General features: G+C 45.6%; 1 protein-coding gene across 1 annotated transcript; it reads left to right on the top strand.

Moving 5' to 3' along the window:
* The first annotated feature begins 10,159 nt into the window (after positions 1-10,159).
* LOC117852952 (26S proteasome regulatory subunit S10B homolog B) lies at positions 10,160-14,653 on the top strand. Its single transcript, XM_034735271.2, has 10 exons — positions 10,160-10,425; positions 11,464-11,583; positions 11,823-11,959; positions 12,342-12,503; positions 12,619-12,705; positions 12,777-12,863; positions 13,224-13,361; positions 13,839-14,030; positions 14,121-14,219; positions 14,323-14,653. The coding sequence occupies exons 1-10, from the start codon at positions 10,326-10,328 to the stop codon at positions 14,395-14,397; spliced, it is 1,197 nt and encodes a 398-aa protein (XP_034591162.1). The 5' UTR covers positions 10,160-10,325; the 3' UTR covers positions 14,398-14,653.
* The last annotated feature ends 62 nt before the right edge of the window (positions 14,654-14,715 follow it).

The following is a 14,715-nucleotide window of genomic DNA, read 5'->3' as shown; positions in this document are numbered from 1 at the left end:
AGTGACCTGCCCCAAGGCAGACAGAGTACTCGACTTCCTCGATGAAATTGTCCATCGCTACGGCTTCCCTAATCGCATCATCATAGACCTAGGCTCTAACTTCAACAACCACGAATTCTGGGAGTACTGTGAGAATTCATCCATGGGCCAATGGCCAAGTTGAGCGTGCCAACGGGATGTTACTGGAATCTCTCAAGAAAAGACTACATGATATTGGAAACACCAAAGCGAGCAAGTGGCTTAAGGAGCTACCCAATGTCCTCTGGGGGCTTCGCACCCAGCCTTGCAAGCCTACAGGGTACTCACCCTACTTTCTGGTCTACAGATCAGAAGCCATCCTCCCTACCAACATCATGAGAAAATCTTCAGTAGTCGAGTAGTATGAGGAGGGCTTAGCAGAAGAAACAAGGCGTCTAGACTTGGACAGCCTCGAAGAAACTCGCTGTGCAACACTCATCCAGTCAGTAAGGTACCTTGAAGGAATTCACTACTATCATGATCGCAATGTCAAAGAACGTTGGTTCAACATAGGCGATATGGTTCTCAAGCGTATCCAAGACACCAAGGGACTGCACAACCTGAATTCGCCATGGGAGGGTCCTTTCATCATCTCCAAGGTCACTGGACTTGGGTCGTATAGGCTACAAACTCTCTCTGGTGAAGACGTCGACAACTCGTGGACAAGCACCTTTGTTGATTCTACCCTTAGTTTACAAATTCATGTAAATTGGCCATCAGCTTTAGTCGTATAATTACAATTTACTAAAGTAGAGTTCTTTTTTGTCATAAAATGACTACCTATCTCTACCTGATTAAGACTTGCAAAAGTAGGTCTGTAGAGCTATTCATCTCCCCAAGTACTATTGTCCAACACGCAGCTTGTAATAACAAGTCTGTGCTTAGCTATTTAGCTTCCTGGGGCAACATCCCCTACTTGCGGCTTGTAATCACAAGTCTGCACCAGTTATTTTTTGGGTTATTCAACTCATCGGGCAAACATGTCTAGACGTGGCTTGCAAAAGACAAGTCCACAGACAAATTCATGAGTTATTTAACTCTTTGGACAAGCCTATCCTTTTGATGGGCTTCAGAAAAGAAGTCATCAGTAATTTGGGAGTTATTTATACTACCCGAGTTCTTATCTAGACAAGTCTGTCTAGTCACAGGTTGTAATAATAAGTATGTAGTTCCAGGATTTTCGAGGAGCACAAGTATTTGAACAGCACAAAGAGGTTGTGAAGACAAGCTCTAGTTAAAGAAATCCCGAAGAGTCTACTTGTCTATAAAGTACGACCACCCGATGCCCTGAGTACTCGCACTCTGCTGAAAGGCGTTGCATCATAAACGTACTCTACAACGTGTATCTGAAGAGGCTGACAAGAGTAGCCTTGTGTGCAGACACTCTTGACTACCGTACGAGTAGTTATTGGGGTAGTTCGGGAGATGCACTAAACAAAAACATACTCAAGTCGACAACAATGAAATTTTCAACAAGACTTTAGATAATTTACATTTTCTTTCATATCATGTTTATATTACACTGATCTGATATCTACTTCTTTACATACAACTACTCAAGGTCTATTTGACTGGTTACTTCCTTGGCGACAGGAGCCATCTCTTGCAGGTACTGTTGAAACTGCTCATCAGAGCAGTCTTGTGCAATCCCCTCTGCAACAGGAGCCAGGTCAGCTTGCAGGTAGAAGAACTTCACCATTGCCAACAGCTACTTCGAGACCGACTCTGCCATCTTTTGGATGTAGCCGGTGATCTTGGCAGGTACTTCCTTGAGTACTTCCGCCAAAGGGCGGGGCTCCACACCTTCCGCTGGGGGCTCCACCATATCAGCAATGGGCTGAGCGCCTTCGGTCAGCTCCTTCAGAGCAAGCTTCATGGCTGCAAACTCAGCCTCGCACTCTCAGATGGACTTCATGGTGTTCACCAGATCGACTTCTTCATCAGCACGCATATTTCTCTCCTTCTCCAGGCAGTTCTCCAGGTTCTCGTACAGAGCGGATAACTTGTCATGTTGCTCCATCACTCTGCAGTACGAGTTCTGCCAGTCAGTGGCTCAGCCTTGGAGATCTTCTTTTACCTTCTCGAGCTCTGCAAGAAACAACACAAGGAACAATTCAGTATCGTCAAAATGCAATTGATACTTGAAGACCAACGAGAGATGACAGGTTACCTTTCAGCTGATGCTTCAACATCTTATTGCACTTCCGGAGGCAGTCCTTCTTGTTCGCGGCTTGTTGAACAAGATTGTGTTACTTGGCGGCTTGGTCGTCGTACTTCATTAGTAGCTGAGAGGAGTACTCCCGCTCCTTAGCAAGCTCTCGCTCAAGTGCTTGAGCTCACATTGGGGTGTCTCCGTAGCCCTGGAGCATCTTCGACTTCCGACAGGAGCGTTTGATTACATCCTGCAAAACAGAGCAGGTACGCATGTCAAGATATGAGTACTAATTTTCAGTTATGGATGAAGCAGAAGAAAGCTTACCACTGCATATTTACCTACATGGCAATACATCTCCATTATTGTGGCTTCCATCTCTACATCGAGGAGCGGGTCGTCGAGTAGTTGAATTTCTTCAAGAACAGCCTCCTCAGGTATCCATGGTTCCTCATGTTCATCGATAGCAGATGCACTGAGAGGAACCAAAGCACGGCTGATCGATGGACCCGCTTCAGAAGATGGGATGGAGGTCATGACGCGGCTGGTCGATGGACCCACCTCAGAAGGCGCGATGGACGCCAAAACTTGGAGGACTCCAGCAGCTTTAGCTTCTACTTCTAGCTCGAGGGCTGCAAGGGTAGCCACGGCTCTAGAACTAGTCGCCACTGTAGCTTTGGTGCCTACCTCTGGCTCAGGGGCTACAAAAGTAGCCACAACACTGGAAGTAGTCGTTGCGATGGGCTTGGCTACTGGCAGCTCGGGGGCTGGCACTAAAGTGATATTCAGTGATAAAATAACATCGTGCATAAACGCGAAAACAAGAGATACAACACTTGGAGCTATTTCTAGCGCAGGCTATTCCTCCGGCGGCGGGATTGTAGGCGCCAGGACGAGGTCTTGGGCCGAGCGGCTACTACCATCAGTTGCAGACTTTGGGCTTGAACCTCCAATTTCCACGCTAGCAGATTTCCTAAAAAAGACAAGTGTCAAGACACACTACAAGGCAATATGAACTCACAATCAGTACTCGAATGACATTCTAGTACTTACTTTGTGAACCTCTTTATCTTCAAAGAGGGCTTCCCTGCTAAGCACATGGGACTGATAGTGGGGCACGGCTTCTTCGGCGTGGCTTGTTGGATCACAGTCTGATCCTCACCAGCCTTGGGTTGTTTGTATCCACTTCTTGGGTTGTTTGTGTGCCAACGGGGTTGGCCCTAGTGATAGGACGCTCTTCAACATCCTCGATCTCGATGACCTCCTAGATCGCTGGCAGCTACTGTTGCATGACTTCTGTAGTCATTCTCTCCGCCTTTGTCTTCTCCCCGACTACCTACAATCCACCAATGTCGTATTGAGTAGAAATGGTGGTAAGGAATTTACTTACGAGTACTTGATCCTTAGGATCTTGTCCTTCTTCAAATGTGATTACCGGAGGATGGACATCCTCGGCAGTGGGAGACTTCTTCGCCACACGCTTAGCGGCGACGGTGCGCCTCTTCTTCAGCGGCGGCACCAAACCAGCTTCCAGGTCATCTTCAGCGTCACGATTGGATGTCCCGGAGGAAGACCCAACCTTGTTCGATGGCTGAGCCTTGATTACATACTCTTCAGCAGCCTCTGAGTCCGAGCTGCTGAAGGAAGAGAACCCCTCCGACTCTTCCTCCTCGACTACTCTCTGTACATCAGCAGTCGTATGTTCACGCGGAGCGACGTTGAAGCCATCCGATCCGATGGAGGAGGAGCGGAGCAGAACAAGTGAACTTCTTCCTGCATAAGAAGACAAGTCAGAACATCAACAAATATAAGAATTAGTACTCGGGGGCTGAGGCCACGCGTACTTACACTACTTGGTAGGTTGGCGGTGCAGTACTCCCGCATAATAGTCGGGATCGCGCTTGTGATCTTGAACAGGCGCCTCAAACGCGCCACGACTTCATCCACGGACAAGTCTTCAAAAGACATCCGGGATGGATAGTTGAGGCCGAAGTAGTCATATCCCCATGTGCATCGCAGCTGCAGGGGCTGAATACGCCTCTTCATAAAGCTAAATGCTACTCCTACTCCTATCAGCCCTTACTACTTGAGTATGGCAATCTTCTCCAGGAGGTCGAGTAGCTACAGACTATCTCCATGGGTAGGCTCGTCCAACCACTGGTTGTTCCAAATCGGGCGGTGGCCTGTCACCTTGGGTAGTCTAGGCTCATGGTTGCCGATATAGCACCATCTCTTCTTCCAGCCAGAATGTGAGTCAATTAACTCATAGTCCAGATACAAGCCCTTGGCTTTCTCCTGCATTTGAATCCCTACCCCACCTACTACTTCAATATGTTCCATCTTGGGCTGGGGTTTGACTCTGAAAATCTTGCGGAAAAGCTGAAAATGCGGTTGGATTCCAAGGAAGGCTTCGCAAAGATGCACAAAAATCATAATGTGCAGAATCGAGTTGGGGTTGAGGTGAACCAATTCTAACTTTTAATATGCCAAAAGGCCACGGAAGAAATCTGACATGGGCAAAGGCAAACCGCGCTCAATGAAGTGTGTGAAGATTACCGTTTCATGGGTGTAGTTCTCCATTGGCCGGCGTTACCGCAGGCCGCCCTGCAGTTGATGAAGTCTTGGCCTTGGAGAAGATTGGCTTCCACCAGCACCTGGATGTCCGCTTCTTTTAGCACGGATTTCTTCCAGGCGCACGTAGGAGTTGGCGGTGCCGACTGGTCAGTCTTGCGTACTTGGGAGCTGGTAGCTGGATCTCCTTCTTTTTCTCTGTCATCCTCTTCTTGCTCTCCGCCACCTTGCTGGATGTCGCTTTCTTCCCCATTCACGAGGGTCTTCTTGCGCATGCGCTCGGGGGCTAAGCAGTGGGGGCTGGCGGGGCTCGGGCTCAAGAATCAAGCAGCGGTGGCGCTAGGGCTACAGTCTGGATGATGAAAGAGAAGATGGCTCGGGTGAAATAGAAGGGATGATTTCCTCCGTTATTTATAACCACAACACAGTTAACACAGTGGCGAGATTAACGGGAATATTTTGTTTTTAAACGCCCGAGTTATCGCTTGACAGTTTTTAATTTTTTTGGAAAGAGATAAGCTTACTGTTGGCGAACGGTCACATTGACCAGTGGTTGACCTTTATACCCAAACTAGTCTTGTAATGGCTCGGGGGCTGTGTGCCACGTGCCCGTCGGCTAAAAAGTTTTTTCTTTAGGTCTTAAAGATAAATATGTAAAATTGCAGATTGACCCTCAGCCTGATTCTTCGATTCAACCTAAGGGTCGAGGGCTACTCCATATGGAGTGCAACTTTCGTTGCACTTCCATATAAAATTCAAGATTGAAGATTCAAGATCAAGTTAAATGAGACTTGATCACATTCTAGCCGCATGGCAGTACTAGAGTACATCTGAAGACTCAATCTAATAGAGTACTTAAAGAGCACTAAAAACTAGTCGGACACGACTAAAAAAGTACTTGGGACTGCTACATTTGACTAAAAAGTACTCAAGGGCTTATTGTCCATACATCTATGGGCCCACCAGAATGTTTGGATAGTCCTAGATATAGGGTTGTACACCGAGACGGGTCAGATATGGAGACTACGGTGCAGGACGGCGTGGTCTACGTGGAAGATAAGAACTAGTCGAGGATTAGGAAACTACTCGTAGCAATTAGAGTAGGACTCACTAGTTGAATCCAACTAGTATTCTTAATCAACCAACCTGTAACCCTGCCCCCGGCAATATAAGGCGAGGCAGGGACCCCCTCCAAACAAGTTCAATCCAATACAATAGAACCAACACACAGGACGTAGGGTATTACGCAATCTAGCGACCCGAACCTATCTAAATTGTGTGTTGGAGTTCACCTTCGAGTTCCTAATCTCGGCGAGCCCCACGCACTAAACACTACCTCGGGCACCTCCCTTGGTAGGTTGCTGGGTCTAAACACTAACAAGGGAGCCCCCAGTGGCTCCGCGGTGACCATCCGCGAGCGATGACGGGTTGAGGTCAGCAGCATCAGAGTGCGATCACAATGATGAGTGCGACGGCGGGTTGAGGTCCACGTCGACGTAGCGCTGCTGAGAAGTTGGTGCGGCCGGCGGCATAGCGAGAGCGCAACGAGAAACCGCCACGAGAGCACGACGACAAGGAGGAGGTGTTGGAGGATCGCTCGATGCGCGCGGGGGAGCCGGTGTGGGAGAGGCGGCGCAACAGGGAGCCGGAGGAGGCGGGGGCCGAGAGGGAGACGGATCACTTCATGGCGTCGGCCGAGCTGCAGAGGTGAGGCACGTGCATCGGGGATGAGATGGTAGTGGAACTGGCGATGACGCCAATGGTGGGGTAAATGGCGATTAAATAAGGAGTTCCTCGCCTTCCATGGGAAGTTGCGCCGGCTTTCCTAGGAAGCTAGGCAACCAGCACCTATTGAGGATGGCAACCGGCTCCTCGAAGAACGTGTAGGAATAGGAACCGGTACGGCAACTGCCGGAGACCGTGGCATCGAAGAGTCGATCTGAATCATCGATGTGCATATGAACAGCTACGAGGAGTAGGCAATGCCCACCTCAGTGGCATGTTTTCATTTCCATAAAAAACCCTAAAAGCCAGTTCCTACGCAAGCGTGCAGTTGGTCTGGTGGTATGGATTGCCTACCACAAACATGTGGTCTCGGGTTCGACTCCTAATGATTCATATTTTTTATCAATTTTTCACCAGAGTATTCCTACAGTAAAAACACTAACAACTTCACAAACAATTTTTTTTCAAGTGCCTCGGGACCATCACAAATTGACAAATTCAGACAAAATTCATATGGTTGACCATAGATAGGAACATCACAAATACAAACAAAGGAAACTACGTTAAGATTGTTCACCATATCTAAGAACTTCACCATCTACTTAATTAGCCTTGCCACCAAGCATCAATCCCGCGACAACAACAAATAAAGCAAGCAGCACGTGCGCTTTGACATTGTGCCTATAATTCCCAATGAACTTTAGCTCGGCAGTAGCCTTCCGAAGTTGTTGCCGCACCGTCTTGAGCTCATTCCTAATCTTTGTAAGCTTATTGTTAGCTTTTGCCTATTCTTCCTCCCGCTTCTTTGCATCCTCCTCAGTTTGCACCTTCTTCTTCATGAGCTTCACCAGAACACCAAAGGTCCTATCATCCCATTTTGAATTAACCCAGGTCATGTAACCACATTGCTTCTTTTCATCCTACAAATTAAACGCCCCTTTACAAATTGCCGTTGACAACAATAACATGAAACCATTGAACCAATATCTCTATGAAGCAGGTAGCCATTACCTTTGGGCAGCAAGCAAACCGACGACCAGGGTTGAGAAAGGTCAAGAATACTTCACCACTGCTCTCAACCTGTGATTGCACTTGCTTTCAGGATGCTAACGGGCAGTGTCGCAGGAAGATGATTCCGAGTAGTAGCTACCAACGGAAGAAGATGATGGAATACTCGGAATCTTCAAAAAAGTCATTGTAACTTGAAATCAAAGTTTAGTTTTGTACTTCATAAACTATAGCCTATCAACTTCTAACACCAATCGGATGCAAACCTAAGTGTAGGATGAAATCGGAATCTACTACCTTCAACCTAAATCCCCAATTCCAGAAAATCCCCTTCCCTCTAACGAAAGGGGAAAGTAGCGGCCAAAACAGGGGACTGACCTGACCGTAGCTCCTACTCCTTCTTTCACTGCTAGGATGCGCCATTCCCGCCACCCGTTGCAGATCTGCGCACTAACACCTCTAGGCTCAAGTCTTTGCCACAGCCAACAGGAGCGTGCCAGCAAGTCCCTTGTAGTGTACGCCATTGCAGATATACCCGTTACTCTGGTCTGCAACTGGAAAGTGGACCACACTTATTAGAACTGTAATATAAAGAAGCTGCCTTGTTCAAAAACCATAAACTGCATTATATCTCAGTGGTAGTGCTGACTCATCAGAATCAAGAGGTCACAGGTTCGACCCGTGCCCTGGACACTCTTACCCTTTTATTTTTCTCCCTTTTTTATCACAAATTGACTTGTGGGACCTTGCTAGATTTTATGAGGAATTGGAACGTTTTATTTCTCAACTCATGCTTACATGGGGGATCCCCTCGGTTTATGATGTTTTTGCACACCTTATTTTTCAACAAATGCTTACATATGGGACCCTGGTTGGTTTATGATATTTTCGCGGGCCTTATATCATCACAAAATCACCATGTAACAGCGAGTGACGATTTATTTTAGCTACAGTGGCAACTTTTATAACATTTCGTAACTTTATCACTAAATTTGCTCGGATGTGAAACTTTACGACGTTTTCAGCCAGAAACATCATAGATCTATGACGAGGACAAATGTGTCATAAAATTTTCATCATAGATCAACACATTTCTTGTAGTGATGGTATATAAATTAATTTCCATATTTGACTTATCGATTGTTATCGATCCATATAGTCATCATGTTGACGGTCTAAGAGCAACTCCAGTAGACCCTCTAAACAGCCCCCTACTTCAAGTTTAGAGGGCTTAGTAAAAAATAAAGCGCTCCAGGAGGCCCTGTACTTGGCTCACCATTTTGGGGAGATCTCCAAATTTCCCTCTCCACCCTCCATTCCGGGGGATCTCTAGGGAGTCCTTTGTCCATGAGGGCTATTGCTGGAGTTGGAAATATTTTTTTAACCCTAGAGAGAACCTTATTTGTTCTTTAGAGGCTTTGCTTTGAGAGTTATTGCTGGAGTTACTCTAAGAACCCTATCCATGACTAATTATTCCATGCATCTATCGTGATGATATTTGCTTGAGAATGATGACTTATGCATGCATCTACTGATAAAGTATCTAGCAGTATAGAGAAAAAAAGGATAAAGACTTGATTACTCGAAATCTATATGAGCAGTATTAGAGCCCGTGCATTCGCACGGCTAGAAAAATAACATTGTGTAATATTACTAAAAACTTATCACTAAAATATGATACTATGGTCCATACAGAGAGAAAGAAATGCATGTATTTTCGATGACCAAGAGAAGTCGACACAGAAGTTGTTTCAAGAGATCAAAGATGAATCTTCCCTGTGGTGTGCCATGGGAGCTAAGGACCTAGCTGCCTTAGTTGTTTTCATTTGATAGTGTGTAATAGCCTGTTTTTTTTCCTTTCTCTTCCCCTAGTTGTTTGGGAGTTTGGAGCTTCTTGCTATTCTGTTTTAACCTCTGCTTGAGCAGGTCTCCTTGGTGCATCTAGCACTTGTGTTGTTACACAGCAACAAGTAGTTACATATTTGAGGTTTTCTTTGGTGTCCTTTTTATGATAACTCGTACTTACATATTGTCAATGGCGTTGAGCTTAATGTGCTGTGTCTATGTGTGCCAACACGCAGGTGGACTCATAGGATTTAATTTTGATTTCTCTGGGCCTTTTAGCTTATAAACATGAATGGACACCGAATTAACATGCTTTCTTCTTTTACAGAAATGACTTGAGCTGGGCTCAAATTTTCCCATTGACGTTGTTTCATTGAAGCAGGAGTTTTACTAATTTACCATGGTCTCTTTTGTTTGCTGATTATTAATCAAATTGACAATTTCTGGCATTTTAGCTCCTATGCCTATGTGAGCAAAAATCTTCATCTTTACATTTTAGCTCCTAACATATATATACATTTTTGCGAGGAGCCTAACATATAGTATATTCGGCCCAGCGACACAATCATCATCACGCTTGGGAAAAGCAAGCCCACTGACACAACCTTGTGAGGCCTGCATGGCCCAATTAAGGCTTCCAGGAGCCCTCAAAACACCGGGCCGATTATTTGTTTCGTTGGGCTATCAAATTCAGATGTAGGCCGATTTGTACACCATTTGGGGGGGAAAGCAATTTCTTTCCGATTCAGCAAGCAATCAACCAAAAATCGGATTCGAATTCGAAAATAAAACCATGTTCACTTGAAAAAATATACTCTGAAGTACTCTTTTGCGCGGACCAAAACCCAAACGGCCAAACCCCATTGCTCTCGGCCCGACTCGCCTGCTCCGCGCGACCCGGGTTCGCCATCGCCTCCGCTCTTCTTCTTCTTCTTCTTGCGAGAGAAGCAAAGCCCCGCGCCGCCACAGCCGACGAGGGTAGATCGTCGGAGGGAGTGGGAGGAGGATGTCTGAGGGCGGGGAGGAGGCGCGCCGCCGCGCCGCGGTCGCCGAGTACCGCAAGAAGCTCCTCAGCTGCCGGGAGCTCGAGGCGCGGGCCAAAACAGGTAACAAGCCGCCGCCTCCTCCTCCTCCTCCGCCCGTCTCCCCGTGCGTGTACGTCCCGGTAGGTCTGCAGGGCTGGGTTCCGCTGCTCGCTAGTGGCGATCGCGATCTGGTTTCTGAGGTGCTAGGGCGGCGGGGTAGGGTTTTGGCCGGCTCGATTGGCGTTCAGGGGCGGTGTAGTGTTGCCTGATTTAGGACTTTGCTTCGGAAAGGTTGTGGCTTGCGGTTATGGGGGGCTAAATTGCTTGCCAAGTATGTGGGTAGAGGCACTAGTACGACGTTTGGGTGAAGTTTGGTGGTTTCCACAATTTGGGGGAATTTGGATGCAAGTGCTTGGTGATTCCTAGGTAGGTTTGCTCTTTTCGGTTAGCAGGTGATGTTACTGCCCAGAACAGTATGGGCTGAGTCTGCATTTTGTGTTTCGCTGCAATTCCCTGATCCGCTGAAGATATGTTTGTAGTCAATTGGAGGTTAATTTGGTGTGAAATGCTCTGGTAAGTGAGTTTGCAATCTGAAAGCAAGAGTAGTTAGTTGCAGTGATTAAGATTCTAGGTAGTCACTCTCCATTTCACGCTACAGTCCTAGCTCTGTTGTTTTACGCCAAGCAGCTCAGATTGGTTATTTGGTTCAATCGTGCTTTATCTGAGAGAAGCTCAATTGTACAATTTGGCTACTAAACTAGTTTTGGAGGATGCTTATGACTTATGGGCCCATGAAGTGTGTATCAAAATGGTACTATGTTTTATTGTGTGCAAAGATTTATGCCAGCCTTCTTCTAGTTTATTCTTTGCACCTTGAAGTGTGGTGCTGTTGAAGTGATTAAGTTGCGCTTGCCCCCCCCCCCCCCCCCCCCCCCGGTGTTTCTTGTGGTTTTACTCTTACACCTTTATGTTTTTTCATGTAATATGATAGTTCAATGTGACATGTTTTTGTTATGCTTATAATTGGAAGATGTGACAAAATACATTTTTTTACAGATAGCATAAAATTGTACTTTTGTTATCTTGATTTTTGTGATGAAATTGTGTTTCTCGATGCAGGGAGGGAGAACCAAAAAAATTCAAAGAAAAACTTGGAAAAAACTGAAGAGGATCTCAAAGCATTGCAAAGCGTGGGCCAAATTATTGGTGAGGTGCTTCGACCTTTGGACAAGGAACGATGTAAGTGGAAAAAGATCCTTATGTTTATTGATGTTCCAGCAGAATATTTTTGCAGGAATAATGAAACACTCTGGATCATGTACCTGACCTTCAACTATATTTCATTCCACATTCCTTTTCCTACAAGCTCACAACATTACTTTTTTTTTCACTCATGCTATAGACTTTTTTCTTGCTTCTCAACTGATTAATAATGTATTGAGTTTTATCAAAGCAACTGAAGCATGTCTTTCTTGTAGTTATTGTGAAGGCTAGCAGCGGACCGCGGTATGTTGTTGCCTGCCGAAGTAAAGTTGACAAAGAAAAGTTGATTGCTGGTACAAGAGTTGTTCTTGACATGACAACACTTACCATCATGCGCACTTTGCCACGTGAGGTATATATTTATATTGTTTGCTTCTTCGTCCATTGGCAATCAAATTTGCTACTGCCTAGTTTGTTGGCTGGGGGTGATGGATTTGTGGAGGGGTGGCACTGGGTTGCCTGGATGGACCATCGTCATAGCAGCCCATTTTGCCTTTCTTTCCCCCCTCTTTCTTTGCTAAGTTACCGTGTGGCATATTATAAGCTCATCGGCTAGGATTAATTTGGTCATGTAACATGTTTTGAATTAAGTTTTCCAAATAACACTACCCCTTTGACTCGCATTTTTGGAAACCTGCATCTCAAACACAACCCTGTCGACCTGTATTTCTGGTGGTTATGATTTGGACATTATTAATCCTTGATGCAATATCTTTCTTATTCCTGCTTCTCAGGTTGACCCTGTGGTTTACAACATGCTACATGAAGATCCTGGCAATGTTAGTTACTCAGCTGTAGGTGGCTTGTCGGATCAAATAAGGGAACTCAGAGAATCCATTGAGTTACCGCTTATGAATCCGGAATTGTTTCTCCGTGTAGGGATTAAGCCGCCAAAGGTAAATTCAAGAAATAAATATGATTTGAAATACAATATCATGCGGTTAGCTCAAATTGATATTGGTGCATTTTCATAATATTGGGTTATACTAAATTTTACTTTCCTCATTCAAGGGCGTGCTACTATATGGTCCACCTGGAACTGGGAAGACACTCCTAGCTAGAGCCATTGCTAGCAACATTGATGCTAACTTTTTGAAGGTCCGGAACTTCTTTTTTGGTACTAACGTATCACGCATATAATTTTTCACTGATGTGCACCTTTTAAACAGGTTGTTTCAAGTGCTATCATTGACAAGTATATTGGTGAAAGTGCACGCTTAATTCGTGAAATGTTCAACTATGCACAGGAGCATCAGGTAATCTTTGTTTAGTTTTGTTTATCTGTATACCTAGCCATCCTGATTATTTCACTTATTTTGGGAAAGATGTCAATAGCATAGCTTTCTTTCCTTTAATTCCATGACTATGGATTAACTGTGAACTATGAGATAGATTGGTCATTCAAAGGTTGACTTTGAAGAAATAAACTACAGTTTACAAAACGTCTCTAGCTCTAAAATGTACATTAGCGAAGAATAAACCGGGAAACGCCCTTTCGCACTTAAAAGAAAGAAATGTGCACACCTGTGGATTGTATATCTTTTCCAAATCAAGTACATAATCAGTCTAGATACCATTACCTCTAAAGCGTTTCTTTGGTTTAATCGTGTACCTAGCCATGCATCATTTTCATGGATGAAATCGATGCCATTGGTGGCCGAAGATTTAGCGAGGGCACAAGTGCTGATCGTGAGATTCAAAGGACATTGATGGAGCTTCTAAATCAGCTAGATGGATTTGATGAGCTTGGGAAGGTATTTATTTTTCTGAAGAAATCATATTTTAATTTTTTATGTCAATCGTCAGTTATTGTTTTGTGCTGATGTGTATTCATCTCTTTGTACCAGTCCGTTGTCACATAATTTTTTGTTAGATTCATTTATTGGAGAGCTGAATTTCAGTTAGTCTTGTTCCAAGTATATAGGGTTCCACACTACATTTTCATGGTTGACAGTTCACATTTTGTGATATTTTGCAATGAACATAGCTGCATGCCTGCACAGAACTCTTGGTATGTCGTCTTTGTTGCCTAGATAGCGAGCTTTTGTTGGGCAATTGATAACATATTAAACTCAGCTGCAGAGTTAGTTCAAGAGACTTTATCATGAATTTTATAATGACCCCCTTGGCAAGTTTGATATGATACTGGCTGTCCCTGATTGTTAATATTATGCTGTATGTGCGCAATGACTTCTCGCACTGTGTGACAAGAATGCTCTTGCTTAATGTAGGTGAAAGTGATCATGGCAACGAACAGGCCTGACGTCTTGGATCCTGCACTCCTTCGGCCTGGGCGGCTGGACAGGAAGATCGAGATCCCGCTGCCGAACGAGCAGGGGAGGATGGAGGTCCTCAAGATCCACGCTGCCGGAATCGCCAAGCACGGTGAAATCGACTACGAAGCTGTCGTGAAACTGGCCGAGGTGAGTTAATCTTACTGAGCCTTATCTTTCGCAACACCTCGACATGCTTGCCACCATCTCCCGGATCCTAACCCCCGCGGTCCGTTCCAGGGTTTCAACGGAGCTGACCTGCGCAACGTCTGCACGGAAGCCGGCATGGCCGCCATCCGGGCAGAGCGCGACTACGTCATTCACGAGGACTTCATGAAGGTGCGCTTACAAACCCATGTTCTCTCTCTCTCTCTCTCTACCTTACCACGATGGACTTGCTTGATGCTCACTGTGCCTCCCTCTCCTGTTGTGATGGTTTCAGGCGGTGCGGAAACTGAACGACGCCAAGAAGCTCGAGTCCAGCGCGCACTACAGCGCCGACTTCGGAAAGGAGTGAAGAGCGATGACCTGATCCGGAGATCGTCTGATCGTAGTGCAAGTCCTGTTACTGTTAGGCCATCATTTTCTCCTAACCTCGGGCGGAAGAGCTCTCATCCTGACGCTATCGGAGCAAACAAGTCACTAGTTTCGTCAGATAGATTCCAGGATGGATGTGGCTGCAAGCAGGTCGGCGTAATGTAAACTTGGAATTCACTCTGAAACTGATCACGTTGATGAGAATGAACCAGACAGTAGCTCATCTTACACGTGCATCGCTTGCTTCTCTGCCATGTTTGGTACTCAGATTTGGCTCCTTTAGATGCTCTTGGTTAAA

Source organism: Setaria viridis, chromosome 4 (assembly GCF_005286985.2).
Source record: "Setaria viridis chromosome 4, Setaria_viridis_v4.0, whole genome shotgun sequence".
Classification (NCBI taxonomy): domain Eukaryota; kingdom Viridiplantae; phylum Streptophyta; class Magnoliopsida; order Poales; family Poaceae; genus Setaria; species Setaria viridis.
Note: the sequence above shows the minus strand (reverse complement) of the source record. Positions and strands in the feature narration are given on the sequence as shown.

Bases quoted from the DNA above. Each gene is read 5' to 3' on its own strand.
- LOC117852952 (XM_034735271.2), top strand. From the start codon at position 10,326: ATGTCTGAGGGCGGGGAGGAGGCGCGCCGCCGCGCCGCGGTCGCCGAG. The intron at 12,706-12,776 runs GTCCGGAACTTC...CCTTTTAAACAG, and splicing joins TTGATGCTAACTTTTTGAAG to GTTGTTTCAAGTGCTATCAT. The intron at 13,362-13,838 runs GTATTTATTTTT...TGCTTAATGTAG, and splicing joins GATTTGATGAGCTTGGGAAG to GTGAAAGTGATCATGGCAAC.